Source organism: Podarcis liolepis (assembly GCF_965112155.1).
Source record: "Podarcis liolepis genome assembly, chromosome: 9".
In the NCBI taxonomy this organism is placed as follows: domain Eukaryota; kingdom Metazoa; phylum Chordata; class Lepidosauria; order Squamata; family Lacertidae; genus Podarcis; species Podarcis liolepis.
Genome location: NC_139564.1, coordinates 59,983,682 through 60,010,835, shown reverse-complemented (window position 1 = coordinate 60,010,835; position 27,154 = coordinate 59,983,682). Strand labels below are relative to the sequence as shown.

At 43.0% G+C, this 27,154-nt stretch overlaps 1 protein-coding gene across 8 annotated transcripts in view; it reads left to right on the top strand.

Moving 5' to 3' along the window:
• The window catches only part of TEC (tec protein tyrosine kinase), a 76,538-nt gene that overhangs the window by 35,197 nt on the left and 14,187 nt on the right, over positions 1–27,154 (top strand). For 6 of the 8 annotated variants that reach the window (XM_083459945.1, XM_083459943.1, XM_083459944.1 and 3 more), the window contains 6 exons: positions 8,184–8,366; positions 20,210–20,314; positions 20,919–21,000; positions 22,267–22,395; positions 24,299–24,339; positions 25,694–25,869. In XM_083459945.1, the coding sequence (XP_083316071.1) occupies positions 8,229–8,366; positions 20,210–20,314; positions 20,919–21,000; positions 22,267–22,395; positions 24,299–24,339; positions 25,694–25,869 (671 nt within the window). In that variant the 5' untranslated portion in view covers positions 8,184–8,228. Of the gene's footprint in view, positions 1–5,922; positions 6,030–8,183; positions 8,367–18,195; positions 18,594–20,209; positions 20,315–20,918; positions 21,001–22,266; positions 22,396–24,298; positions 24,340–25,693; positions 25,870–27,154 lie in introns of those variants that run through there. The other 2 variants (XM_083459941.1, XM_083459947.1) reach the window with 2 other exon arrangements.

The window sequence follows — 27,154 nt, the reverse complement described above, 5'->3', positions numbered from 1 at the left end:
TAGACTGTTATGCCTTACATTTATTGTGTGAACATGCAAGCATGCAGGCTCCTGGAAGGCAGATCACACTTGCTGTCCTTCTCTGGTCCTGCTGATGCCATGCTACTGATGTCTAAACTATGATTTTGCTTAGTAGGACTCACCTGAACTTGAGTTTGTCCTTGGTTTACAGCTTGTGGTTTGTCTGTAGCGAGAGGAACAATGACCTCATGTTCAGATGACATGCTACTAAGCCCCAGGTAGAAAGCAGCAGTAAGACCAGAGAGGAGCTCACCTCTCTGGGAATCAGCACACTTGCATGTTTGTGTGCTAAGCCATGGCTTGGCTTTGCATAATGTGTGAACTGAGTTACTGACTCCCAGCTCAATTACAGTAAACCAGCATAATTCAACCATAAATATTTCGTGTTTAAATATGAACATCCATGCATACAAGTATTGTGTATCCCTGTGTAAAGATATAGACTCATCAAGCCCATTATTCATCTTGTAGGCAAAATAGTCCATTTTAGGATGCAGCTTGAAGTTCAGAAATTAGAAACATACCTGAAAATGCTTATTTATCATTTCGTCATTCTTTAAAACAGAATAGCATCTGCAAGACAAAAGAGAGCTTCAAAGTCTTATTTCCTTTTGTTAAAAGCAGATGAATGTGTTCTGATCTGACTTCTTCTTTTTAGTGTCCCGTAATGCGTTCGCATTTTTCCTTTTAGTACATTTTTTTTCCTGTTTCCATTTCATATGACAGTCTTTGCTAGAAATATATTTAAATGACCTTTTTCGGCAGCAGGAGGAGAGTACAAAAAACTGGTGGAAATGTATTCAGCACTAAAGGTCACATTAGAAGTATATCAGGAATTGGAGGAAAATAGATATTGAGCCCATATATATTTAGCATATACCAACGTTAGTATCTGTGTAACTTCGATCAAAAGTTGTTTTCCAATGCCCCAGAAATCAGCAGTCATAACTATGATTTATACTTACCTTTTATATGCAGTGAAAAGTTGATTTCTGTACACGTTGCACAATATTTGAACACCTTGGTTTGTCCAAAGACTGAACATAGCAGATTCTATGCCGATGGCCATTTCTGTAACCAAAACCCACCATTTTTTCCTTACCCATTCTCAGTATAGTTCAGGAATTTGCTCAGCTTGGCAGTGTTTCTGTCCCTAAGGCATGGGGGTGGTGGGGATTAGTGCCATGCATAGATTCTTGTCTTTCTTTCTCATCAGTTAGCAGAAGCAGCAAAAATTATGCAGATCAGTAAATAAATTGTAGAAGGCGTTATGCAAAACAAGGGAAGTCATTCCTCGGTGCCAGATTTGCATGATTCATGCTGGCTATAGGAACATGGGAAGCTTCCTTATAACAGAGTAAACCAATGGACCATCTTGCTCAGTACTGAACACACCGACTACACAGATTTCAGGCAGGAAATATTCTAAGTTCCACCTAGAGATGCTGAAGATTGAACCAAGGACCTTCTGCATGCAAAGCAGATGCTCTACCACTGAGCTATGGCAGCATCCAGCTTTTGTTGCTAAATTTGACACACTAGTGCAGAGTTTTGCTTCTATGCAGAGAACACAGCAGTAATATTAAACTACCGTATTTTTCGCTCCATAAGACGTACCTTTTTCCTCCTAAAAAGTAAGGGGAAATGTCTGTGCATCTTATGGATCGAATGCGTGGTCCCTGGAGCCGAATTGCCCAGGGGTGAAAAGCAGATCATGCCTTTTTTTTTTAGAAAGAGGGAAGGGGGTGTTGAAAGAAAACTGCTGAGCAGCTGATCGACAAGCAATTGGGAGGGATAAGGGACTCTAGAGATAAAGGAGGCTGCCTGGGAGGGGGGAGGTAAAAGCACATGGATCCTCAGGATTTTTGCATTGGGCTACCCCAATCTCACCGTCAAATCACATATCATGGCTGTGGCCATGGCATGAACCACAAAAATCATACATCCACTGTTTCGTTCAGAATTTTTTTTTCTTGTTTTCCTCCTCTAAAAACTATGTGCGTCTTATGGTCAGGTGCATCTTATGGAGCAAAAAGTACGGTAATTTTAAGCTACTTCGTTCAGAAGAATCTTTATTTTGCATCAGCCACTAGCTGTAGCAATAAAATGAAATGTACTGAAGACAGAGGTGAAAACTTAACTATACAAAATGCATTTCGGAGGTGTACATCAATAATCAAATAACGGATCTTATTCTAATCGCCCCCACTAAAAACCTTGCAGTTTTTGCTGTCACCTGGTCATCATGATCTGCTAAAAGGAAGAACACAGTAGCAATGGCTGAGCGCCCGGCATGGACAATAATAGAGGGGTAATAATCTCACTCCTCAAATCTTTGTAAAGAGTGCAAGCCAGAAAGACATGTGGCACTGACTCAATACTGCCACCTCCACATGAACATAACCGTTTTTCCAGTGGAATTTTTTGAAATCGGCCGTCAAGTACAGCCGAAGGCAGTGCATTCAATCTTGCGAAAGTGAAAGTGCGCCTGCATTTTGGAATTGTTAAATTTTGCAGATAGGGTGCCAAAGTGTCAAAATGTCACTCTATCATTGGGTGGGATGATGAGGTCAACCAAATAGCAGAATCTTTGGAAAACTTACCAGACTGGCCTCCAGTATCTCTAACTGAAGTCAATAACCTTATTTCGCAGTTTAAAAATAATAAAGCACCAGACTTAGACTATTTGCTCCCAGAACGGTTGAAATCTAACATCGACTGGTGGGCCTCGCTGCTGGCAGTAATACTCTCATTTATTTATCCATCCGAGTTATTTCCTGAAGTTTGGGCCACAGCGGTCGTCAAAAAGGGCTAGTTATAGAGACCAATTAGCTTGCTACCTGTAATTAGCAAATTATATGCAAAGTATCTTTACAGTGACCTACTTGATTGGATAACTGGGGAAGCTATTCTTGCTGAAGATCAAGTAGGATTTCGACATGGCAGACCCACTGCTTTGTACTAGCTACTTCATCTGTTTTGGCTTCCTTCACCTGGTTTGTTTGCAGTATAAACGTGCCTCTTGGAAGGGGATGTATTGATTTTGGGCATTTCCCCCCCACCCTGTTTTGGTCACCACAAAGAGTCATTTTGTATTTAACATCTTCTTAAGGAGAAAGAGAAACATTGTTTTCTGTAGGACTAATCTTATAACAGTGTACTGTTTACAGTGGTACCTCGGGTTAAGTACTTAATTCATTCCGGAGGTCCGTTCTTAACCTGAAACTGTTCTTAACCCGAAGCACCACTTTAGCTAATGGGGCCTCCTGCTGCCGCCGCGCCGCCGGAGCCCGATTTCTGTTCTTATCCTGGAGCAAAGTTCTTAACCTGAAGCACTATTTCTGGGTTAGCGGAGTGTGTAACCTGAAGTGTATGTAACCCGAGGTACCACTGAATATATTTCTATAGTTGTCTGTGTTCTTATCCCTACAGATATACGAGATTTCCATTAAGGATTAAATATATGCTTGAACCGTGATTACAGACATCTTCATAGAATCACGGAACTGTAGAGTTGGGAAGAAACCACAGGGGTCATCTAATCTAACCTCCTACAATGCCGGAACTTTTTGCCCAAGGTGGGTCTTGAACCCACAACGCTGAGATTAAGTGTCTCATGCTCTACCGACTGAGCTATTCCAGCTATCATCATCCCTTCCTCAACTTTGCAATAAGCCTAATCATTTCTAACTTGCGATGGCTGCATCCTTCAAGTCAGTCCACTTAAACCTGTGATCAGCAGCAATTTGTTCCTGAAGTCCCGCTTTGAAAAGGGCGCAAAGGTGGTGGAGTTCTGCTACTTTATGTTGGTGACTGAGATTTTGCTATCTAATGTCTTTCCATGGGTCAGATCTGGTCCAGAGTCCTCTGTTTGCGACTTCAAGATTAAACCTGATTGCAAGTGAGCAAAGGTGCCTTGGCCTGTTTGTTTGATAGTGGTTGTAGCTGCGGAAAGACAGTGAATTTGATGCTGATCTGGGCTGATTTCTGTGTATTAATTGGTACATGAATTGTAAAGTTCTTCTTCCGTCTTCACAAGCGAGTCTGTTTGATTTTTCTTATAATTTCTTTCGCCGCAGTTCATAGATTGCTGTAAGTGAGAGACAAAAAGACCATGTTTTAAGGACCTGAACTGATTTTGCCATTGACTCATCCTGTGCAGCTCAGATTATTCAGCAGCCCAGTGTTAAAATTTCCTGTGTGGAAAATGAGTGTCCTAAGATTATTTTTGAGGCTTTTAGATGTACAGATGAGAATCTTTAGGTTCATGTACGCACAACTTACTTTTATATTACTATAAGGTTAATGAAAGGAAGGGGTAGGAGGGAGCGCAGTAGTATTATCTCATTTTGAGAGACTGTGGGTTGTATCCATTGAAGTCACTCTGTTCGCACATGGACTTCTGCAACAAAACTTCCCCTCCCTCTCACCCCTCTTCCACATGCCTCCAGATCTGTTCTGGGGTTTCCCCCTACCTTCCAGAGCAGTTTTTTTGGGGAGGGAAAGAAAAAGAAAGAGAAAGAAAGAAAGAAAGGAAGGAAGGAAGGAAGGAAGGAAGGAAGGAAGGAAGGAAGGAAGGAAGGATAAGTTCCATTAGACAAGTGGAAGCCCTTGCACAGAAGGAATGATTTCATTGGATACAGTAGGGGTGGACTTTGATCTTTGAAATTTTAGCGGCGCCCTGTGAGAGGCCAAAATTCAGTTCTCCTCACCTCTTGCTTTCCGTTCTGCTCAGTTCACTATGACATAGTTGTAGCACCCTGCAGCACCCCCTAGGCTCAGCACCCAGTGTCGTGAAACTGGTCACGCTGCCCTAAATCAACCTCTGGACACAACCCTATATAAATCACTAGTAAATCCAACTTATTTACATTTGGCAAGATCTGTGTTACTTGCTGGCCCTTGATGCAAGGTGACTGCTGTTGTTTTTCCAAGTGTTCAAGTAGCCTGATGATTACTTTTAAGTATGAAGTGCACACCTCACTAAGCCCAGGTGAACCATTATGAGGATATTCAATACGGTCGTACCTTGGAAGTCGTTACGGAATCTGTTCCAGAAGTCCGTTCAACTTCCAAAACGTTCGAAAACCAAAGCGTGGCTTCTGATTGGCTGCAGGAAGCTCCTACAGCCAATTGGAAGCCTGGTTGGATGTTCAGCTTCCAAAAGAACTTTCGAAAACTGGAACAGTCACTTCCGGGGTTTGATTGTTTGGGAGCCAAAACGTTCGAGAACTAGGCTCTTTGAAAACCAAGGTATGACTGTATTCAGAATATAGTGGTACCTCGGGTTAAGTACTTAATTTGTTCCGGAGGTTCGTTCTTAACCTGAAATTGTTCTTAACCTGAAGCACCACTTTAGCTACTGGGGCCTCCTGCTGCCGCCGTGCCGCCGGAGCCCGATTTCTGTTCTCATCCTGAAGCAAAGTTCTTAACCTGAAGTACTATTTCTGGGTTAGCAGAGTTTGTAACCTGAAGCGTATGTAACCTGAAGCGTATGTAACCCGAGGTACCATTGTATCTTGGGCTGCATGCATACCACCTTTCAGTTTTCTATCTGTTGTAGTTTGATACACACACTGGCACACCCAAATGTATTTATCTGTATAACTGATGCTTCACTATTACATTTTCACCTATGGAACTTGCACCAGATACGTGTTCATACTATGTTGCTTTTACAAACAAAATGAAAGTTAAGAGGCATAAATATTCCAACAGCCAGAGAAGCTGAACATCTGAAACTCTCTGACGTCTCTAGTTGTGGTTGTAAGTCCTTAGTATCTCATCTAGTCAGACTGGCCAAGCAAGGGCTGGTGGAGCTGGGAATTAAGGAAATTCGGGGCGGGTCACACTCTGAAACTCCCACAGCTATTGCAAATGAGATGAGCCATTCGCCTCTCAGTTTCTATAGGATGTTATTAAAACATACTGCTGCTGTGTGAGGAGAGCTTTTCAGCAGGGAGCTACACTAAAATTAGAAATATTAAGACTGGACTCTGTCTATGCAGGTAAGTTTGGCTGCACTGGGTAATCTAAGAAGTAAAAATGTTGTAAATGTTCACCTCTTTTGACATCAAAAGTTGCAATGGAAGTTGTGGCACTGATTTGATATAAGAGTTTGTATGCCAAGATGAATTACTTACCCATTACCTCAGTATTTTGCACTTTTAACAGTTGCCAGACAGGATGCTCAGGTGGTTTCATACATAGGTCATGAGATTGATGTCCATTTCCTATCGTCAAAGTGCAAAGTATGGTGGTTAGAAGAGTACTGCTTCTGGATATATTGTGGGTTTGATCGTCATGGCAAACCATTGCTGATAAATTTATCCAAGTATAATCATAACCTTTTAAGGTTATGAATAATCAGCCATCTTACGGTCATGTGGAAATAAGTTCCATAGGCAAATGCTATATTTGGAAAAGAATTTCTTGTTTCGTTTGGGTGGTGTTCAACTAAATTTTCCTCAGAGTAGATCCATTGAAATTAACAAACATGACTTAAGTTAGGCCCATTTACCCCCAATGCGTATACTCTGATTAAAACTTAGTTGAATCCCACACCTTTTATTACATGTAGATGAACCTGAGATTTTTGTTTTAACTGTGTGCATGTGGGGGGACGGCACCTTCATTTAAGCTGTTATTTTCATTTAAGATGATTTTAAGGAAGATGATGATCAGTTCCTTGCCTTGTTTAACTATTTCCCCCTATGTTCTACAGCTCTAGGCATTTCTACCTGAGGAGGCAAATATTGCAGACCATATTGTTTAGCAAAATATTATAAATGTATCATAGATGTAATGGAATATAGTATAGGCACTTCTAGCCTGTAGGACATATCCCACACCCAGAAGTTGATAGAATTAAAACTATATAAATATATAGAATTTATTTAAACCATACGAACTAGGGAAGATTGGTACTGTGTAACAGCATGTCTTCTTTTAAAGAAAGTAGTTTCTGAAAGCATTAAAAAAACCTGAAATCACCAAGCAGACTTGTGTGTGGGCTGCATACAAGGGCGAGACACTCAGACATACACCACCATCTATCTTCTGTCAGTTTCTCTTTTAAAGGAAGCTAATGCTGGCTGGCTGTACATATGCTGCAGAATGAGATGCTGGAATGCTGAGGTAATAGAGTGGACTGTATCCAGATTAGAGATGAAAAATATGACTTTCAAATTCTCCTTTCTCTCTCACACACAAAAATGAATCCCAACAAATAATACAGTTTTGTGCAATCCCTTTCCTACCGTGACCTCCAGCAGGAAGCTAGCAGCTATTCATTTGGGGGCAGAGGTAGGGGGCAGGGAAACAATACAGTGGTGCCACGCAAGACGAATGCCTCGCAAGACGAAAAACTCGCTAGATTTTGCGGTTTTGCGTTGCTTCGCTAGACGAATTTCCCTATGGGCTTGCTTCGCAAGATGAAAACATCTTGCGCTTTTTTTTTAAAGCCGCTTGAAGAGGTGCAGTTGCGACGGACCGTGCTTCGCAAGACGAAAAACATCGCAAGACGAAAAGACTCGCGGAACGAATTCTTTTCGTCTTGCGAGGCACCACTGTATTCCATTCTGCCTGAAAACACATTTAATATACCGTGGACGCTCTGGTTGCGAATGTGATCTGTGTGGGAGGCACTTTCGCAACCCGCAGTGCCGCATCTGCGCATGCACGGGTTGCGATTCAGCGCTTCTGCGCATGCGCAAAGCATGATTGTCGAAACCTGGAAGTAACCCGTTCCGGTACTTCCAGGTTTCGGTGCGTCCGTAACCCGAAAATGTGCAACCTGAAACCTCTGTAACCCGAGGTATGACTGTAGAGCACATTAAGTCTGTGCTCTCATGTTTTATTCTCTGCAATATTAACCTCATCTTCAACACTAAAGCAGCTGAAATGTGCTGTTCTTCATACCCTCTGAGTATAGGTCTCCAGTTAGAGGTAACATGCCATTGCAGACCTCTGCTAAGGTAAAAGTTGACCTTTCTGCCTAATGTTTAACTTTTCTAGATTTCTGGGTTACTGTGTCAGAAGAGCAATTTCACTGCATTTTGCATAGTGAACTGATAGATGCATAGCAGTAAATAGAAGGCAAACTGTGTTACAGAAAAATATGACACCAACATAATTCTTTGCTTTCAAATTCTTTTTAACAGGATTGCATCTTCAATGGCTGGGGAAAGATTGATCAAGTGGCTGAAATGAATATGAACACTATCCTGGAAGAGATTCTGATTAAAAGATCACAACAAAAGAAAAGGACATCTCCTTTAAATTACAAAGAGAGGCTTTTTGTGCTTACAAAATCCATGTTAGCATATTATGAAGGTCGTGCAGAGGTAGGAAACTGGGTTTAAATTGCTCGTTTTTTGCCAATTTGTGTATTGGAGGTGGTAATTGTATGTTTGCTCTGCTGATTTAATATTTATGATGCTGAACTTTGCTACTTGTCATACTGAGTTCATGCAGTTGGTACCGGATGAAAGGATCATAAACTTTATCTTAGTAGTTTACCTTCTGTGTGCAGGGGCATACCTAGGGGTTAGCCAGGTTGCCGCTTGTCAAGGATGCAGGCCCAGTGCGGGCACAAAAAAATCGCACCTCTACACTCTGGCTTGGAGTGGCTAGAACTCCTACTGCCCACACTTCCGCCCACTCCCTGAGCTGCTACTCCATGGCTCTGGGTGGCCAGGCAAGGTGCACAGGCTCCTCTGGGCACCTTTGTGGAGGAATCCAGTCATTGGTGTGGGCTGTCACAGCAGCCCTCCAGGGCCCCCTCTCCATTTGGTTGAAGTGTGAGTGGAGCACCCAGGGAGGCTGCACATCAGAGTAGCAATCCATTGAGGGAAGAAAGATGGAGAGTTGCAGGAGGAGGAAAAAGGAAGGGAGGAGGCAGAGGGAAAAGCAGCAAGTGGAGGGAGGAAAGCAGGAAGGCAGGCAGATGGGCTGATGGAGGAGAAGGGGAGGAGGAGCAGACCAGATCTGACCCCAAAGACCACGGAGGAAGTCACTGGCACAAAAGGCGACAAAAAGCAAATGTTTAAAGTTTCTGGTCCATAGTCTCTCCTGGTTTTGGAGGTGCCGATCAGCTCCTTGCCAAGGTACAAGGAAGCTGAGGTATGCCTCTGTCTGTGTGAGATGAGTTAGACTGCACTGACAAAGCTGGAAAATGCTTTGCTTGTTGCAAAATCAGCTGCCCTGAACAAAGGACTGAGCATCGAAATTGTAGCGGGCAGGGTGTAGAATAGGGAAGTGGCATGTTGATTCACTGCATTGTTTCATGGGGGGAAAGAACTAGATGGAGTTGAATATCATTTTCTTAAAATCATTTTTTTAAAAAAGGGGCTGGAACATTTATGCGTTGTGAAATCACTTTGTATGTGACGTAGAACTTATCTCGCATGACCGCATTACAGGACTGCGCCAAAGTGAAGTGGTACAGGTCAGTCAGTGACGCATTTACTGTAAATCCTGCCAGGGTTCATTGAGAGTCAACATCCCAAATGGGTAACACGGTTGGAATCCTAAGGTCAGGTAGAAGGAAGCTAGACGAGGGTAAAGGAAAGCAGTGTAGTCTAAGGCCCAAGTGGCAGAGCATGAAGGAAGAGCAGTAAGCAGCCAAGGTAGTTTAAATAATAAAAACAAAGAAGCAAATGTTACAAATTATAGGATAGTTCCCTCAGGAGGACTGGTGGTCCTTTTAGGAACTGGTGGCATGGGCTCCCAGGTCTGGGCTTATTCACTTCTGCCTTCCATCAGGGCACAGAAGGTTAGGTAAAGGTAAAGGGACCCCTGACCATTAGGTCCAGTCGTGGCTGACTCTAGGGTTGCGTCGCTCATCTCGCTTTATTGGCCGAGGGAGCTGGCGTACAGCTTCCAGGTCATGTGGCCAGCATGACTAAGTCGCTTCTGGTGAACCAGAGCAGTGCACGGAAACGCCGTTTACCTTCCTGCTGGAGCGGTACCTATTTATCTACTTGCACTTTGACATGCTTTCGAACTGCTAGGTTGGCAGGAGCAGGGACCGAGCAACAGGAGCTCACCCCGTCGCGGGGATTCGAACCGCCGACCTTCTGATCAGCAAGTCCTAGGCTCTGTGGTTTAACCCACAGCGCCACCCGCGTTCCACACAGAAGGTTAAGGGGAGGCTTTTTATAGCCAACTTCAATAGCACTCGCAGATTGTAGGACTTTAAACGCATCACTGGGTAGTACAGTACAGCCCGCAACTCCTTCAGCAGACGTGGTAAGGCACTGGAGAAAAGCATGTCCTGGCTCAAAACCCACAGAGCCTTACAAACCCTAATTAACGTTTAAATTGTGGGTTGCGTGGTCTGCGTTGCTATGGAAAGGATAGTGGCAAATGGGCCGTTCCCCCTTCTTCCCCTCCCAGCTTGAACCCTTGTCCCAGGAGGTTTTTTATGCGCTCTACAGGCATGCGAATCCTGCCCATGGAGCTGCTGGGTACCTTTCTCCTTTCTCCCCCTCTTGTGCTATGCTCCAAAAACAGTGGTTGTGATGGGCGTTAGGTGATTCCTAACACTTCCAGTAGGGATGCCTGGGGCCTGGCAGTAGCGGGGTTGCTTTTATTCATTAAAATCATTTACACACCACTTCCCACTCAAGGAACCTGAAGCAGTTTACAGAATAAAATTCTAACACTCAAATGTTAAAAACATATAAAATTAAATAATATACATAAAATCAATAGCAAGCAATAAACAACATCAGGGAGATACAATGTTTAAAATGGGCCAGTAAGCTAGCTGCAAAAAATGTGTTTTTAACCGTGGACTCCGCCTGTATAGCAGGCAGCAGAACATTCCAAAGAGCGTGCGTTCCAAGAGAAGAACTGTTTCTGTGTCATCTCCAAGCAACATGTTGTAAAATGTGGCCCCACTCGCAAGGCCTCTTGTGAGGATCTTAACACCCTAGTAGATCTGTATAGCACAAAGGTGATGGTTTATGTACCCTGGTCCCAGGTTTATGACTTCGTAGGCCAGCAAAAAATCCTTGAAAATGGCCCGGTAGACTGGTTGGCCAACACAGTGCATGGCTAGGTTGCAGCTTCCAAACCAATCCCAAGGCCAGCCCCATAGAAAGCACATGAGAGCAGTCAAGAAGTGAGATCACCTGTGCTTAGCTGTGCTCTTTGAAAGCTTCTTATTATTCCACAGCATTCAGGAGTCCATTGGATCCCATAAATTTCTGGGGCAGATAATGGGTTCACCATCCTAGCAAGGGCAGGGGGACTGGAATCGCAAGCCTGAACTTCACCAGATAGTGGACTGACCATGACAGTGAGGTAATTTGAACCCTTCCGCCTAATATCCAGGACTGCTGCCCTTCACATGAGGCATGGAATAAATTGAGGGGATGCTTTTTCCCCGTTGGCCCAATGACCACTTGAGACAGCCCCATGGCTGTCATGGAGGCCATGAAGCCACAAGACAGCCCAGTCAAGACAGCCTCAGTGTGAATACCGAAGTACCCCAGAACCTATTGATGGCTATACTAGTGGGGCTGATGAACTGGGAGTGTTTTGATGTCACCATGTGAGTGCAAGGAGTATACTGTGGGCATCCCTGACACTGTGAACTCTAGACCTCTCTCCAGTTGTGTATGGTATGTGGACATTGGCACTGGTAATCCCTGATTGGTTGGCACTGGCAGTATTCTCAAGTACAAACTAAGGAAGAAACTGGGGAACTACTGTGACTATAAAGTACAACAGAAAAAGCAGGGACAACTGGAATACCTACACAGTATATTCTTCATTTGTGCAGTTACATTATTGTATGCAAAATGTGTTTCAAAATGGAAAATGATTACTTAGTACTGAAACTTCACAAGGGCATTGATGTAAGAGCTTGTGCTGAGCAGTGCCTGGTTGGATGGATGCAACCCAAGACCAAGAAACTAAAGCTAAAAATTCACAAGGGATTTAATTTTTCATGGGGTGGGGAGAGCATCTTAAGTTAAATGTGTATGGTATCTTTCAGATGTCAGTAGTTCTGTATTGGGAGGCTGAGGAGCAAGGAAACATGTTTTCTGGAGAATTAAGACAACAAATCCATTTTTAAATTGTGAAGAAAAAGAATTGTTATGTCAACTAAGCAGAGCTGTGCTGGTGCAGATGGACTCTGTGTGTTATTATAATGTGAGAGCCATTTAAACCAGAGGCTTGAAAGTGATTTTGCAGATTTTGAAAAGGTAATGCTGATTTGAGGTATTGAGGGTTCACTCCTATGCCTGCTTTCCTGTATGTAAGGATGAGACATGTATAGGATTCTGTTGGCTAAAGCATTTCATAGGTCCTTCTTTTCAGAGGATTTAGTGTAGCTCAATGAAATGCTGGTGTTTGACAGATGCTGTCCCAGTGCTGTAATCTCAAAGCCGTATGCGTTTTAATCAAAATATTTGGATCCTTCTTTTCTATCCAAGGTGGCAGTCATTGTAGTTTTCTTTAAAAGCAGTTCCAGCATGAAATCAAGCACTTTCCCCCTTCTCCAGTAGAAATAACTCCCTGGCAACCAGCACAGCAGATGTAGAGCCTCTGGTTTGAAACAGGCCCTCACGCAGTTCTGCGTTTGCAGGCAACAGTAAGCCAGACTTTCTGGCCTATCATGGTGTACCACGAACAAGCAGCATGCTAGGACATGCTCCCCAAACACTCCCTTTTCACACTCCACTGGTGAAAGTGGGACAAACAAACCTTGATCTGAACCAGTGATTGTGGTTCGTGACTTCCTAACAAGCCATGGTCACTGGCCAACACAAAGCCAGCCGTGGTTTGTTGCTGGCTTTCTGATTTTGGCTTTTTAGGGAGCAATGAACCACAATCTCTGCTTTAGATGTCATGGTAAGCCAAGACTTCCTGGTTTGTTTAGCCTGTTTCCACCAGGGGAGAACTGAAGCTGGAATAGGGCAGCCTGTGGCAGCCTGTTGCTCATTCCTGTTAAGCCACAATCAGCCAGAAAATCTGGCTTATCTTAATGTCTGAATGCAGAGTGTGTATACGTAGTCACTTAAAAAATGTCAGCATGTTCAGTGCAGGTTGAGCCAGCTGTCCGATATTTTACTGCCACAAACCTGCTTTTGTTTTGCAAATAGTAATCTGTGCATTTATCTTTCTCATGGTCCTCCTTTGGTCTAGAAAGGGAACTGCTTGGTCTAGGAAAGGAACAGTGAAGATTCTATGATAATTACCTTGGTAAACAACAACAACAACAACAAAAGCAGATGGGGAGAAGGCTTTGAAAGGTCTCCATTGCACTGGGTGTGTGGGTTGGTTCTAGTTACCCAGTAACGAGGAAAAGCACTTTGCACAATGCTCAGGCACCCTATGTTTTCTCAGATTCTTCATTCATTGAAAACAAATGCTGATGCAAAACTAGAAATCCAGTGCATAGCTAGGAAAAGAATAAAGATGTTGCTAGAATCTTTAATTCCCACAATGAGAGCAGCAACGTTTGGAGGGCCACTGATCCCCAATTTCTGTTTTAAATTAGCAACAAAATCATGGTGGATCTTTTTCAGGGACCTCCCATGTTTCTCAGTAACCAAAACCACAGGCTACCCGGAGATGAATAGAAAGCTGCTTTTGTAAATTTTGGCCTAGCAGTCAGTGGTGGGACCCGTATTATGGGGGCCCTGAATCTTGAGCTGTTATGGGGGCTCCTTCACAACCAGCAGCGAGGTCTGGGTAACCACCATTATCTTCTTCAGTGGGGTTGTTCCATGACAGATCACCACATTATTATTTTTTAACGATTAACTACTAGATCTCAGATTTTGATTAAATTTGCTGTGCTGGATTATCTCACATCTCAAAGCCACTGATGTGAATAAAAAAATTCCTATGCCTTATAGTTTTTGAGTTATGGAGGGGTGAAAGTTGGGAAAATGTTATATATAAATATATATATGATTCATGTTGCATCAAAGAATGATGAAATTGGGTCAAAGGTAGGATTCAGTGGCTTAGCCAAGCTGATGTTTTCATAGTACTGGTGACACAAATCCACTGTAAACACAGCAACATAATTAAGTAAGGCAGATATATAATGGGTTTGTATCTCTAGTGCTGGCAAAAGTGGCTGCTCTGTTCTCACTGTCATCTTCTTGTGTTTTCAAAACAGTGCAAAGCCTTGAAATAACCGTACTGTGCATTGTATCTGTCCACTTTCCTCCAAGTTCAGGAATGCTTCAGTAAAGCTGAGAGGCTAATAATATCGTTAGACATTCCTGTTACCAGACAGTGAGGTCGAGGGCAGGCATAGGCAAACTCGGCCCTCCAGGTGTTTTGGGACTACAACTCCCATCATCCCTAGCTAACAGGACCAGTGGTCAGGGATGATGGGAGTTGTAGCCCCAAAACATCTGGAGGGCCGAGTTTGCCTATGCCTGGTCCAGGGCTTTAGTTTTCATTCAGGTGACAGATCACTTGTACTTAATTGTGTCTTTATAATAACAGTAGATATATAGTACACCCACCCCAAAGTGAGACCTGGGTTCCCCCTTCTTCATTCACTAAGTCCCAGGAATGTTGTACCTAAATCCTGGGTGCCAATCCCCTGGACTATAGGAGGGTGCCAAATAACCGGGCCAAAACAACCTTGCAAGGTAGAGCTGTTGCGCTGCCCCCACTCGCTTGCTTCCCAACCTGAGCCAGGGGAATATTGTGTTTCTGGAAATCCATGGGATTCATGAAAACAACAGCCAAACAGACAAGCCTTCTGAGCTCCAAGCCCACAAATTACTTGGTAGCACTGTACCAGTCAAGTACCAATTTAGAGCTAGATTTATTTAAGAAGCCACACCAAGATAAACGAAGCAATTTCCTAAGGAGATTATAGGCATAGGAACATAGTACCCATAAGAAAACAATTAAGAAAAAGGCTAATAGTGTAAAAATACAGTTGAGAATTTAAGTACAGCTGTACCTTGGTTCTCGAACGGCTTAGTTGTCAAACAAATTGGCTCCCAAATGCCACAAACCTGGAAGTGTTGTGGTTTGCAAATGTTTTTTGGAAGCCGAACATCTGACACGGCTTCTGCTTGAGTGCAGGAAGCTCTTGCAGCCAATCGGAAGCCGCGCCTTGGTTTTTGAACGGTTTTGGGAGTCGAACAGACTCCTGGAATGGATTAAGTTCAAGAAACGAGGTACCACTGTACTGTACAGAATGGAAAACAACAAAGCTAGCTTGCCTCACCCTAGCACTAACTGTTAGAGTCACTTAACCAGGAAGCAGCAGAAGTTTAAGGTCATATATATATAATAAATGTTCATAAATATGCCAATGTCTGGAGCAGCACAGGCAGACCTTCCTGAAACCATTTTGACTCCCTGAAACCATTTTAACTCCCAAACTGACCAAATGTTTTCTCTGCAAGGAGGGAGGGGGTGGGGGAACTTTCCCATTATCTCAGGAAGTGGGTGATCACCATTTCAGAGGAATGGGCGGACTACCAGGAGAGGCAATCAGATAAGGCATTATCAGAAAACCTGCTAGACAGGAAAAACAACAACACTCAAATTTCTGTTGTAGACCGCCTTTTCTGTGATGTAGGTATGATGTTTGTGGGGGTGGTCTTGGGTTACACCCCTTCTGTGATGTATGTGTGATGTATGGAGGGGTGGTCTTGAGCTCCAAGGCAGGGAATTTAAAATGTCTATATAAGGGCAGGCACACCTTTGTTCTGGGTCCTCCTCATTTCCTGCGTGTGAGGGGAGCACCCTGTTGCAACAGATCAATAAAGATCAGGCTTACTAGCTGCTTTGCTTCTCAATATTCTCTGGTTGGCCTCTGTTATTTTCTCCTACCAAGAGGGAACCCACGTAAGGACTCTATATGGGCTTTTGGATACCCCATAAGGGAAGAAGGGCAGATTTTGTTTACAACAGATGGCGACGCATGAAGGGACATTTGGTTGCCCGGATTCTGGGAGCGAGGAAGGACTGGTGATCCATCGCGCGCCAGGCAGTTTGCCAGGAGGAGCCACCAGTCCTCCAGCGATCCCAGGGTCTGGAAATAACTGGAGATCCACCAGGGTTAACCAGAGGAAGCAAAGCTCAAACAGGCCGGCCTTAAACAACCAGTCAAGAGATCCCGGGATCGCCAGGAACAGCGCATGCAGAAGTGAGTATAAGTAGGAAACACGGGTAGTGGGTTGGGTTCTCTAAACCACAGCAACCAAAATTCTTATAACAACAACATATCCACAATATCCATACCAAATGGGGCACCTGATAGAAGATCAGAACCATTTTTATAAGAAATGGTCTGGATACAAGAGGCAGTTGTTGCTTAGCCCATCAGTGCCTAAGAATAATTTCTAGTGCTAGAGGGTGTATGTCCTGGTTCACCACCGAGACACCTGAGTTAATTTCTGCCACAGGGTGGCAAGAAGGAACTAATTAATAGGACTTTCCTCCCCAGTGAGTGCTCTGAAACCTGAGCTAAAAGCCATTTTAAAATAGGCATTCTGAATTGGTTTTCCTTTGGCTTGCCTTCACACTTGTCTTCTGGCCACTGTGGTGAAGCCTGAGTTCATGCTCTTTTCCTTCCCAATCCTCCGTTTTAATGCACCAGAGAAAGAAACTAGAAGTTTCTGGTTTTAAACTCACCACAGTTCCTAGTGAAACTAAGCTTTAGCCTTCGTTGTTCCAACCAGCACTGAAATAAATTGCTATTTAAATAAGCCACAGTTTTCCAAGATCCAGTGGCACGAAATCTGTAGTTAGTTCAAAATCAGAAACATATTCTTTCAATCCCTTCCTCTTGTGTGCTAATAAGGATTGGTGCTGAAAATCCTAATAAGGATTCAAAGTGTTGGTGCTGACCTTTAAAGCCCTAAATGGCCTCGGTCCAGTATATCTGAAGGAGCGTCTCCACCCCCATCGTTCTACCTGGACACTGAGGTCCAGCACCGAGGGCCTTCTGGCGGTTCCCTCACTGCGAGAAGCCAAGTTACAGGGAACCAGGCAGAGGGCCTTCTCGGTATTATTATTATTATTATTATTAGTGAGTGTAGATCGTGTAAACAGAGACTCGCAACTCTTTCAGATAGCAGGGAGCCTTGTCTGAACTGAGCCTTCTATATCTATTCAAATTAAAATAAAATGATTTTCTCCACCTTCAACCCCTGCATACACACGTTGAAGGTGCATTGCCAGTCATTAAAACCTTCATTTGGTAACCCCCACAAAGGAAGCACCAACCAACCCACTGTGATTATTAACAAGCTGTCAGTTTAACAATGGATGGTCACCCAGCATCTGTAATAAAACTAGGAAAAGTTGCTGCCAGTCTGTTTGCTGATTCTGAAGTGGTCAATTGATCTTGTGTGGGTCATAATTCACCTGAATTGAATCAGGTGAATCTGCTTTGGAAATTGAATAGGGTGGATTCCTCCTCCATCTCAAATAATAGCATGTAACTTATTGTATATCGGATGCCATATTGGAAATACTACATGGTGAGGAATTAATCTTCTTTGCTTTCTTGAGAACATTGTGTGTGGCTTGACATGAGTGGCAGCACATATGCTGTACATATTTTACTCTGGTTCTGTTCGTTAATATAATTATCCCAGTAAAATATCCTGGGACTCCTTTGGAGTTCATCAGCAGGATAAAATAGCTGATTCTTCGTGAGATCAGCTTGCCGGAAATATTTTTTCGCCCACCACTCTTCAATATGTAGCTGTCCAGGTGTGCGTTGGGCTTCTCCTGGGATGTGCTTCTTGAGTGTGCCTTGGATCACTCCCCATAGTCATCTGCAGACTGTACAGGCTTCTCAGCAGACAAATCAACATAAAGTTTACCCAGGATACTGTTGTCCCATATAAAAGCATCCATTAACAATAGCAAGCTTTCTCTTCCCCACTCCACCGCCACATGTGTGTTTTAAAGCAGAGATTGGGAAATCTATAGCGCACCAGAATTTGCTGGGCTACAGTTCCCATCTTCTCTGACAGCTGGCCATGCTGGTTGCGGCTAATGGCTGTTGGAGCCCAGCGATATCTCAAAAGGGTCACAGGTCCCTTGTGTTGAAAGATGGGTCCGCATAGCCATATATGTGCTCATGTAAGGGAAGAAAGCACGTTATTTTCATTGGAGTGAGATTGACTGGACCCCAAACTACTTGTCGGGGGGGGGGGGAACCTGTAGTAAAACAATGCTAACATGCAGAGTTGTGCCTTGACATTTTCCATAAAGTTTGCTGGTGCTGATATGTGCGCAACTTGAGGTGTTTTATTCATTTATTTTTAAGAACTGTAGGCTGTGTTTCTCATGCGTATTTTTAGCTTTATCTCGATTCATGCATCCTGACATACTTCCTGATTCTCAGCAGTGAAGCGAGAACACTGAGTTCACACTTTTTGCTTCTCGGCCTTGCGTTGCTCCTAAACGGTTTTTGTTGGATTTTCTTGATTGAGCATGCGACAAATGCAGTTTACCAATATTTTCAGAGAGACTTTTCAACGACAATGCTGAAGTGTAGCAGAGTGGGAAGAGAACAGCCTTTCTGCAGGGAGAACATTTTGTCGCTTCAAACGAATGTTTGCTGGGTGTACATTCCCACACAGGAATCGTACTGCAAAGTAATGCAATGCGTCATTGACTGAGGCTGAGGGCTGGGTGTGGCTGGCTGTTATAGCCAGGGAGTCGACCAGAGGGAAGAAGTTTTCCCTCTGGTCCATTGTCTAAATCGTGCCCCAAAGCTTGCCTGCAATTGGCCGCAACCACAGAGGAACCCCAGCAGCCAGCACAGCTGGCAGAGGAAGAGGTTCTGCCCTTCTCTGACCACGCTGAAGCCAGAATTTCCCCCCAGCCAAGCTGCTCCAGGCTGCAACCCTCACTCCCCACCAGCCGGCAGATAAACAGCTATTCCCACATACAGCAGGAGTTGTACAACAGACTTTAAATGGTTCGTAAGATTTCAGAGCATTGCTTGCAGGAGGATTTTATTTATAGCCGTTTATCTCTTTAAAATTCTTGCTAGATGTGCATTGGATTTTTAAAAGGGTGAAATGAAATATCCGGGAGCAACGCTTTAAAGCCATGTAAAGTGTATATAGTAAATGGAAAAAAAGGTACATATTTATTGCCACCAACTATTGTGTGGAAAGATTTTGTGTACTGCTCCATTCTTTGTTGTGAATTGGGTGTTAACATGTGCACCAACAGCTTTTATTTTCCCTTTCCTCTGGTTTTGGTCCTTTATGAGCATATAAATTTACGCATGTTTTGAGGGATGCTTTCCATCTTCATAACTAGATCACTTCCAGAAGACCTGCAAAAAGAACAGTCATCCTGTACTTGTACAAAATTTGTTTCATAGTTATACTATGTCCGCTATTTACTGAAGATTCGTTCTAGTTTTTTATTAATAGTTTCTTAATTGAATTTTTCAAAAAGAAACAAAAACAGTCAAACCAAGCAAACTAAATAATTTGTGAGGAAGTTCTGTGACACTGAACCAAACCATTGTTATTCCACACTTTAGGCTATATTTCCCCTCACTTTCCTTACTGCAAAAAAATACTTTTTTGGGGGGGAAATATTTGTTGGGCAAATTTGCCATTCCCACTTGAATTATGCAACCTTAATTTCCTGGCATGTGATTGAATCCCACTTGCACGATAGCAACAATCTTAACTTTAACTTAGTTAATATGATTAGACAGCAAATACTGTAATATCGTTGCTTAAAATATTGACTTATGAAAGTTTAAGACACACGACTAGTTGTGAATCAGACATTGGTATGCATAAATCTTCTTGACATACTTGTGTCAGTCTCTGAAGAATGAATCATTATAAATTAATTTATGGGAGTCACTTGCAAGAACACTCCTAGTAATGAAAATTGCACAAAGAAATGACTTCAATAATCTGAGTAAGAAATTTAACCCTATGAGGGGTTTTTACGGTGTCTTCTGTCTTCTGCAGTCGTTAACAGCTATCAGTAATTATTATGCATTTGTGCTCCACCTTCAGGAATGTCAAAGCCATTGAGCAATGTGTTGTTAAGTTTCACTTGAACAAGAATTGTGCTCTGCCCTCTTCTGGCATAGCCCATAAAATTGAATTTTGCAATATCTCTGAAATTTGTACTGTAATCTCATGCATTTAAAAAATGTGACCTCATTACACATTTGTTTGACATGTTGCAGAAAAAGTACCGAAAAGGATCAGTTGACATTTCCAAAATCAAGTGTGTGGAAATCGTGAAGAATGATGCTTTAGTTATTCCCTGTCAAAATAAATACCCATTTCAGGTAAGTTTCTAGGGTTGAAAACGCAGTCAACTCCATAAAAATACGGTATATCAGTGTCACAATAGCATCATACATATCTATGGTGCAACCACAAATTTGAATACTGTGTACACCTTGCCTCAGTAAAGATATGCAGAGCTGGAAAAGGTTCAGAAAAGGAAAACCAAATGATCAAGGAGATGGGACTACTCCCCTATAAGGAAAAACACAACATTTCCTGTTTGTGAGTTCAAGGGGGAAAGTGAGCAAGGAGAAGGTTGAGAGAAGTTTGGGTCACTCATTGAAGTTTTGTATTGGAAGATTCAGGACAGACAAAAGGAAGTACTTCATACAACACTTTGTTTAACTATGGAATTGTCTCCCAGAAGATGTAGTGATGGCCACCAACTTGGATGAAACCACCTAACTGGGCAGATGAACGAGACAATCAGAAACAGTCCCTTCATCTTGACAGAATTGAGCGTTAGTTTACTGGCCCAGTCTGTTATGGATCCCAAGCACCAATTTTGCACTTATTGAGGAGATATGAGCTGTATAGTAGTCAATAAAGCACAGCCAATATTGCCACTCTTATCATAACTTTTCTCTTCTTCGTCCTTTCCAGGTTGTGTATGAAAACAGCACACTTTATATTTTTGCTCCCACTGCATACAGTAGAGATCAGTGGGTAAGGAACTTGAAAGAAGGTAACTGCAGCTGTTTATAACATTTGCATATGAGTGGAGAGAAGGAAAGAACCCTGATCGAAAGGCTAACAAAGAACTTTCTCACATGTGCATTCTGTACATACTGATGCATCCCCAGCCACCATTATTTAAAAACAGAAAATAGCAATTTGCATCTAGTGATATATTTCTGGGTGGGAGGGAGGAAAAGTCAGTTGAAAACTATGTGGGGTAGAACAGTGAGAAGGGGGATCATAACTACTTGTACATGTCATGTCTTCATAAGAAATAATATTTCAACATCTTCAACATTTATTTCCCTCTTCTTGGGAACCCTAAGAATAGATCTAGATACCATCAAATGCATCTTCCTTAAACACTTCCCTTCTGGTTAATGCTAATGTTGGAGCATGGTACATGCAGGTGATAACAAGCTCCTTAACCCTTCCTGCGTCTACCAGCAAATGCCTTCTTCAAGGGCAAACATTTTCCCTGCAGTTGTCTTATGGTCTTCTTATGATCTTGAAGACTGTCCCAGCGAATTCTTTTTAAAGCTGAAAGGTACTTGCAGGAGAGAATCAGTGGACAAGGGATTAAGCACCTCTACCCATTGATTTTTTTCTCTTGTAGTTCCCCTAGCAGTCCGTGCCCCATGTTTATGTTACGAGGCCAAAATAGGACTCCCAGTGCCATGGTGCTGAGTAACATCTAATTCCATCCTAAGAATAGGCCTGTAAGGGCCTGTATGTGGGCCTGTAAGGAAGTAGGAATCTCTGATGGAGGAGACTCTCAGCACCTCACTAAATTGTAATTCCCAGAATCCATTGGGAGAAACTGTGATAGTTAAATTGGTATAGTATAAATTTCAAGTAGAGGTTGAGGCATAATTTAAGGTCTTTGACTGTGCAGAATCCCCACTTTATCTACTATGTTTTGGAATATGAGAGCAGCAAAGCCAAAAAAAATAAATAGAAATGTATCCCAAAATAAGGAAGTACTCGGAGCAAAGCCCAAAACTTCATTTTACCATAGCTGATTTGGTCGTTAATGATATGATAGATCATTTGACTTTTAATAATGTCTGAATAATGCCTGTTTGCATAGATATTTTATATTTTGGTGGCGTTTTTCATGTTCAGGTGTACTTAATCTCTGAAGAGTGGAGATGTGTCAATAAGGATGGTTCCCTTAGGCTAAAATATTAACAGTGCTGAAGCTAGAAGAACAGAACTACTAACAGAACATTGGCATTTTGGCCTGAAATGTTGGCATTTTACTTTTTTGTAGAAATAAAAAACAACAATAATATAATGGTTAAGTACCACCCTAAATTCTGGACAGATGGAATCTACCAGTGCTGCAGACAAACAGAAAAATTAGCGCCTGGATGTGAAAAATATAACCTCTTTGAAAACGGTAAGTGCTTGTATTCATTGTACCATGGTAGCCAGACTTCAGGCTTGCACAATCTGTGCCCTCATATCCCGGAACCCTAAAGTACACCAACTGGAGCTAGGTTGCAATCTAGTGGCTCAGGTAGGTAGACATACACTAAGAATTAAGAGTCAAAAGCTCTGAGCACATTTTCAGCCCAAGACTTTTTGATCCGTATCAGAACCAAGCTCACCAGGCCAAGCATTCTTCTTCAGCAATTTAATGTGGTAGTGGGGAAGCTTTTTAGTTGCTGCTGTTGTGTTGGAATCTAACCCCACCTGTGTGTATCTGAAGAAGTGTGCATGCACACAAAAGCTTATACTCAGAACAAACTTAATTGGTCTCTAAGGTGCTACTGGACAATTTTTTATTTATTTATTTATCCCATCTGTTCGGTTTCCCTCCTCACAGCCTCACAGATTGCTCCCCTTCCTCTCCTATCAGTTGTTTCTCTTTATGTTCAGCTGCTCTGGTTCCAATATGAACTTTCAAAAAATGAAAGAGGAAATGGGAAGCGTGTCCCTCGATGTACTTTTGGAGGCAGGTAGATGGTAATGATCCTTGACATCATATAATGAAAGCCAAGAGCACCAACTCTATGGTGCTGAGGTGTATTCACCCCATAGCATGTGGTGTAGTGGTTAAGAGCGGGGGACTCGTAATCTGGTGAACCAGGTTCGATTCCCTGCTCCTCCACGTGCAGCTGCTGGGTGACCTCGGGCTAGTCACACTTCTCTGAAGTCTCAGCCCCACTCACCTCACATAGTGTTTGTTGTGGGGGAGGAAGGGAAAAGGAGATTGTTAGCCACTTTGAGACTCCTTAGGGTAGTGATAAAGCGGGATATCAAATCCAATCCTCCTCCTCCTCCTCCTCCTCCTCCTCCTCCTCCTCCTCCTCCTCCTTCTTCTTATTCCCCCATATCTGTTGAGGGACGGAGGAGGCTGAGCACAGCAGAGCCAAGAGCAGAACGGCTTCAGTGGCTGGCTTCTCCTGAACACGAGAGAGGAGGAGCCCTCTGCCACCACTGAAACTGCGCTTCACTGGGCTCTGCACTCAGCCTCCTCCCGGTGATGCGTGCGCAATGTGTGCGCATAATGTCACATGCATGCAACTCGCGCCGGGTCCATGGTGTCATACACGGTACCTCTGATGAAAGCAGTTGTGAGCAAGAAGGTTCGTAGACTTTGTGGCCATGCATAAGGATGCAGCTTTGGCAACCCTTGTGTTTAATAATTGACAGTCTTGCCAGTCTTGTGCAAGTCACCCAGAGATATGTCAGCAGATCCCAATCTACTTTAAGGTCATTCCTGTTGTGTACTATTTATGGCGCTACTTAGACTCATACTATAACCAGGGTGATTGCTGCCACCTCCATAAAGGTTCCTATTCCTGTTTAAATGCTTCTGCCTGTGTTTTTTTATTATTTTATTTTATTTTGATTGATTGATTGATTGATTGATTGATTGAATTTATATACCATCCTGTACCCAGGGGTCTCAGGGACCTTGGGGTCCCTTCCAACTCTATGATTCTTCTGACAGCATGGTCAGCACACCACACCATACAGTGTCACCATACACATTTTCAGATTCTGCTTTCAACCACAATGATGGTTAATGCTGATGCCAAATTAACTTAATGTGTTAGACCCAGTGTGGAAAATTTGCACATGGGGGGGGGGCGAAGAATGCGTGAAATCCTGTGGCTCGCTTCCATCTGTGTTGGTTAATCCATAACCATTTCTAATGGTTAATCAATCAGCAACATGATATGATTAGGGGAAGTGCAACCATTCTGATCTTTCAAAAATCTTGATGTTACATACTTAAGCCTTTAACAGATACCTCTAAATTCAGACTCTGTGATTTCTATGGTTTGCTTTAGGTATGAAGACTTTGCCTCCATCAATGCCGGATAAAAGTAAGGTAAGGAGAGAATTCAGAGCACTAAGCAGCTATAGCTGATGAGAGTTAATGGTTGCTAGTCTGATGGCTGTATTACCAGCAGTATCAGAGGTGGTTTATCTCTGACTTGCTGTGGATCACAAGTAAAAAAGTGTTGTTGTGCTCAGGTACTGCTTGAGCTTCCTGTTGGCATCTGGCTGTTCACTGTAATATTTGATGGGTCTTTGGTTTGATTCAGCAGGGGTTGTCTTATGCTTTTAACTTACATTCAGTTCTGTACTATTATACAGTGGTGCCTCGCAAGACGAAAAACTCGCTAGACGAAAGGGTTTTGTGGTTTTTGAGCTGCTTCGCAAGACGAATTTCCCTATGGGCTTGCTTCGCAAGACGAAAACGTCTTGCGTTTTTTGCAAGTTTGTTTCCTTTTTCTTAACACCGTTAATACAGTTGCAACTTGACTTCGAGGAGCAACTCATAGAATGCGGTGTGGTAGCCTTTTTTGTGGTTTTTGGTGATTTTTGAAGCTTTTCCAAAACTTTTCCGACACCGTGCTTCGCAAGATGAAAAATTCGCTAGACGAAAAAACTCGCGGAACGAATTAATTTTGTCTTGCGAGGCACCACTGTAATTGGAACTATATATTTCAGGTTGTAATACCTAATGGACTCAGGAAACACATGTTTGGAAACATGTAACTGCTGAGGCAACATATCATTATACCCCGACTGTCATGTGCTGTACCGTATGCTATGCTTAAATATTCTACTGAGATCAGTATGCTGTATTTCCATACCAATGTTAGTATTCATAGGCATATGTTTATGCTAGATCTGTGCAAACAGGTTTCTGTCTCTTCTGTCAAAAACTCCCAAGCCAATTCTTAGCAACCAAACACCCACACCCTGCAGCTTGCCTCCCCCCCACCTCCCCCCCACATCCTACCTGTTCTAAACTTGCTAACCTTAAGCCCAGGTCTTTTGTAACACAGTTGTGCTAACCTTCTGTTTTCTTAATGGCTCGCTCCCCCCATGAGGTTTCCTCCCAAGTAAATTGGTTGTGACTTAATTAACACTTAACTCATGTTAATTTTCTAGGATCAAGAGGTGTCTCCATTTAAGATGTCTGCCTGACTTAATTAGTTTTTATTTATGCTAATTCCAAGGGCTTTGAAGTTGGTCTCACACAAGACCCACTGATCTGTCTTAAGACAGAAGGGTCTGACATCTTGTTTTAGCATACCAGTTCCAATTAAAGTTTGACATTTATTAAACCCAGGAATTTAGTCTCCCCCCCCACCTAGAACAATAACCTTAATTAAATATAACGATTAGAATCTTTAAGTGAAAATATTTCTAATACCTTGTTTCATTTTCAGAGAAGGCCCCCACCCCCTGTTCCCCAGGAAGAAGAGGAGGAGGAGGAAGAAATAGTAGTAGCCATGTATGACTTTCAGCCCACGGAACCTCATGACTTAAGATTGGAAAGAGGTCAAGAATATACCATCCTTGAAAAAAATGACATTCACTGGTGGAAAGCAAGAGATAAATATGGGTAAGGAATCTTAAAAAGCAGAGACATCACCTTGCTGACAAAGGTCCGTATAGTTAAAGCTATGGTTTTCTCAGTAGTGATGTATGGAAGTGAGAGCTGGACCATAAAGAAGGCTGATCGCCGAAGAATTGATGCTTTTGAATTATGGTGCTGGAGGAGACTCTTGAGAGTCCCATGGACTGCAAGAAGATCAAACCTATCCATTCTGAAGGAAATCAGCCCTGAGTGCTCACTGGAAGGACAGATTCTCAAGCTGAGGCTCCAATACTTTGGCCACCTCATGAGAAGAGAAGACTGCCTGGAAAAGACCCTGATGTTGGGAAAGATGGAGGGTGCAAGGAGAAGGGGACGAGGGAGGACGAGATGGTTGGACAGTGTTCTCGAAGCTACCAGCATGAGTCTGACCAAACTGCGGGAGGCAGTGGAAGACAGGAGTGTCTGGCGTGCTCTGGTCCATGGGGTCACGAAGAGTCGGGCACGACTAAACGACAACAAAGGAATGTGACCATTATTTCAGCTTTTTAATACTGCCAGAAATGGATGGTACAATGATTCCAATAGATGTAACTACATTATGATGGTCATTACTTAATTGTTGGTGAATGGGTGTCCAACCTTTTTTCGCTCAAGAGCCAGCACCCCTCCAAAGGTTGTGTGCCAGCATGCCTGTGTACATATTTGCATGCATGCATTCCAGGAACTTGCCTGAAGGCAGCCACCACCTAAGAATGGATTCATGTTTGCTGATGTGCTGGCACAAAGAAGACTTCTATCACATGATGCAGAAGGGAGCTTCCTTCACCCCACTCCTTGCTTGCAATACACATGCGAGAGAGAGAGAGAGAGGGAAGATCTTCTGCTCTTCTTCCTGTAGTTTCCCTTCAATGGCTGATAAAGTGATAATGATCTATAACTGCTGTTCTCACCACTTTGGCTGCTCTCTAGAATGATAGTTAGAGATTGTATATCTTCGTAAGGCATTGGCCTGAAGCTTCTGGAAGCACAGAAACTTTTTAAAACAAACAAACAAACTATAATTTTTTAGTAAACAACTATGGCACAAATAGGGACGCGGGTGGCGCTGTGGATTAAACCACAGAGCCTAGGACTTGCCGATCAGAAGGTCAGCAGTTCGAATCCCCGCGACGGGGTGAGCTCCCGTTGCTTGGTCCCAGCTCCTGCTAACCTAGAAGTTTGAAAGCACGTCAAAGTGCAAGTAGATAAATAGGTACCACTCTGGCGGAAAGGTAAACGGTGTTTCCGTGCGCTGCTCTGGTTCACCAGA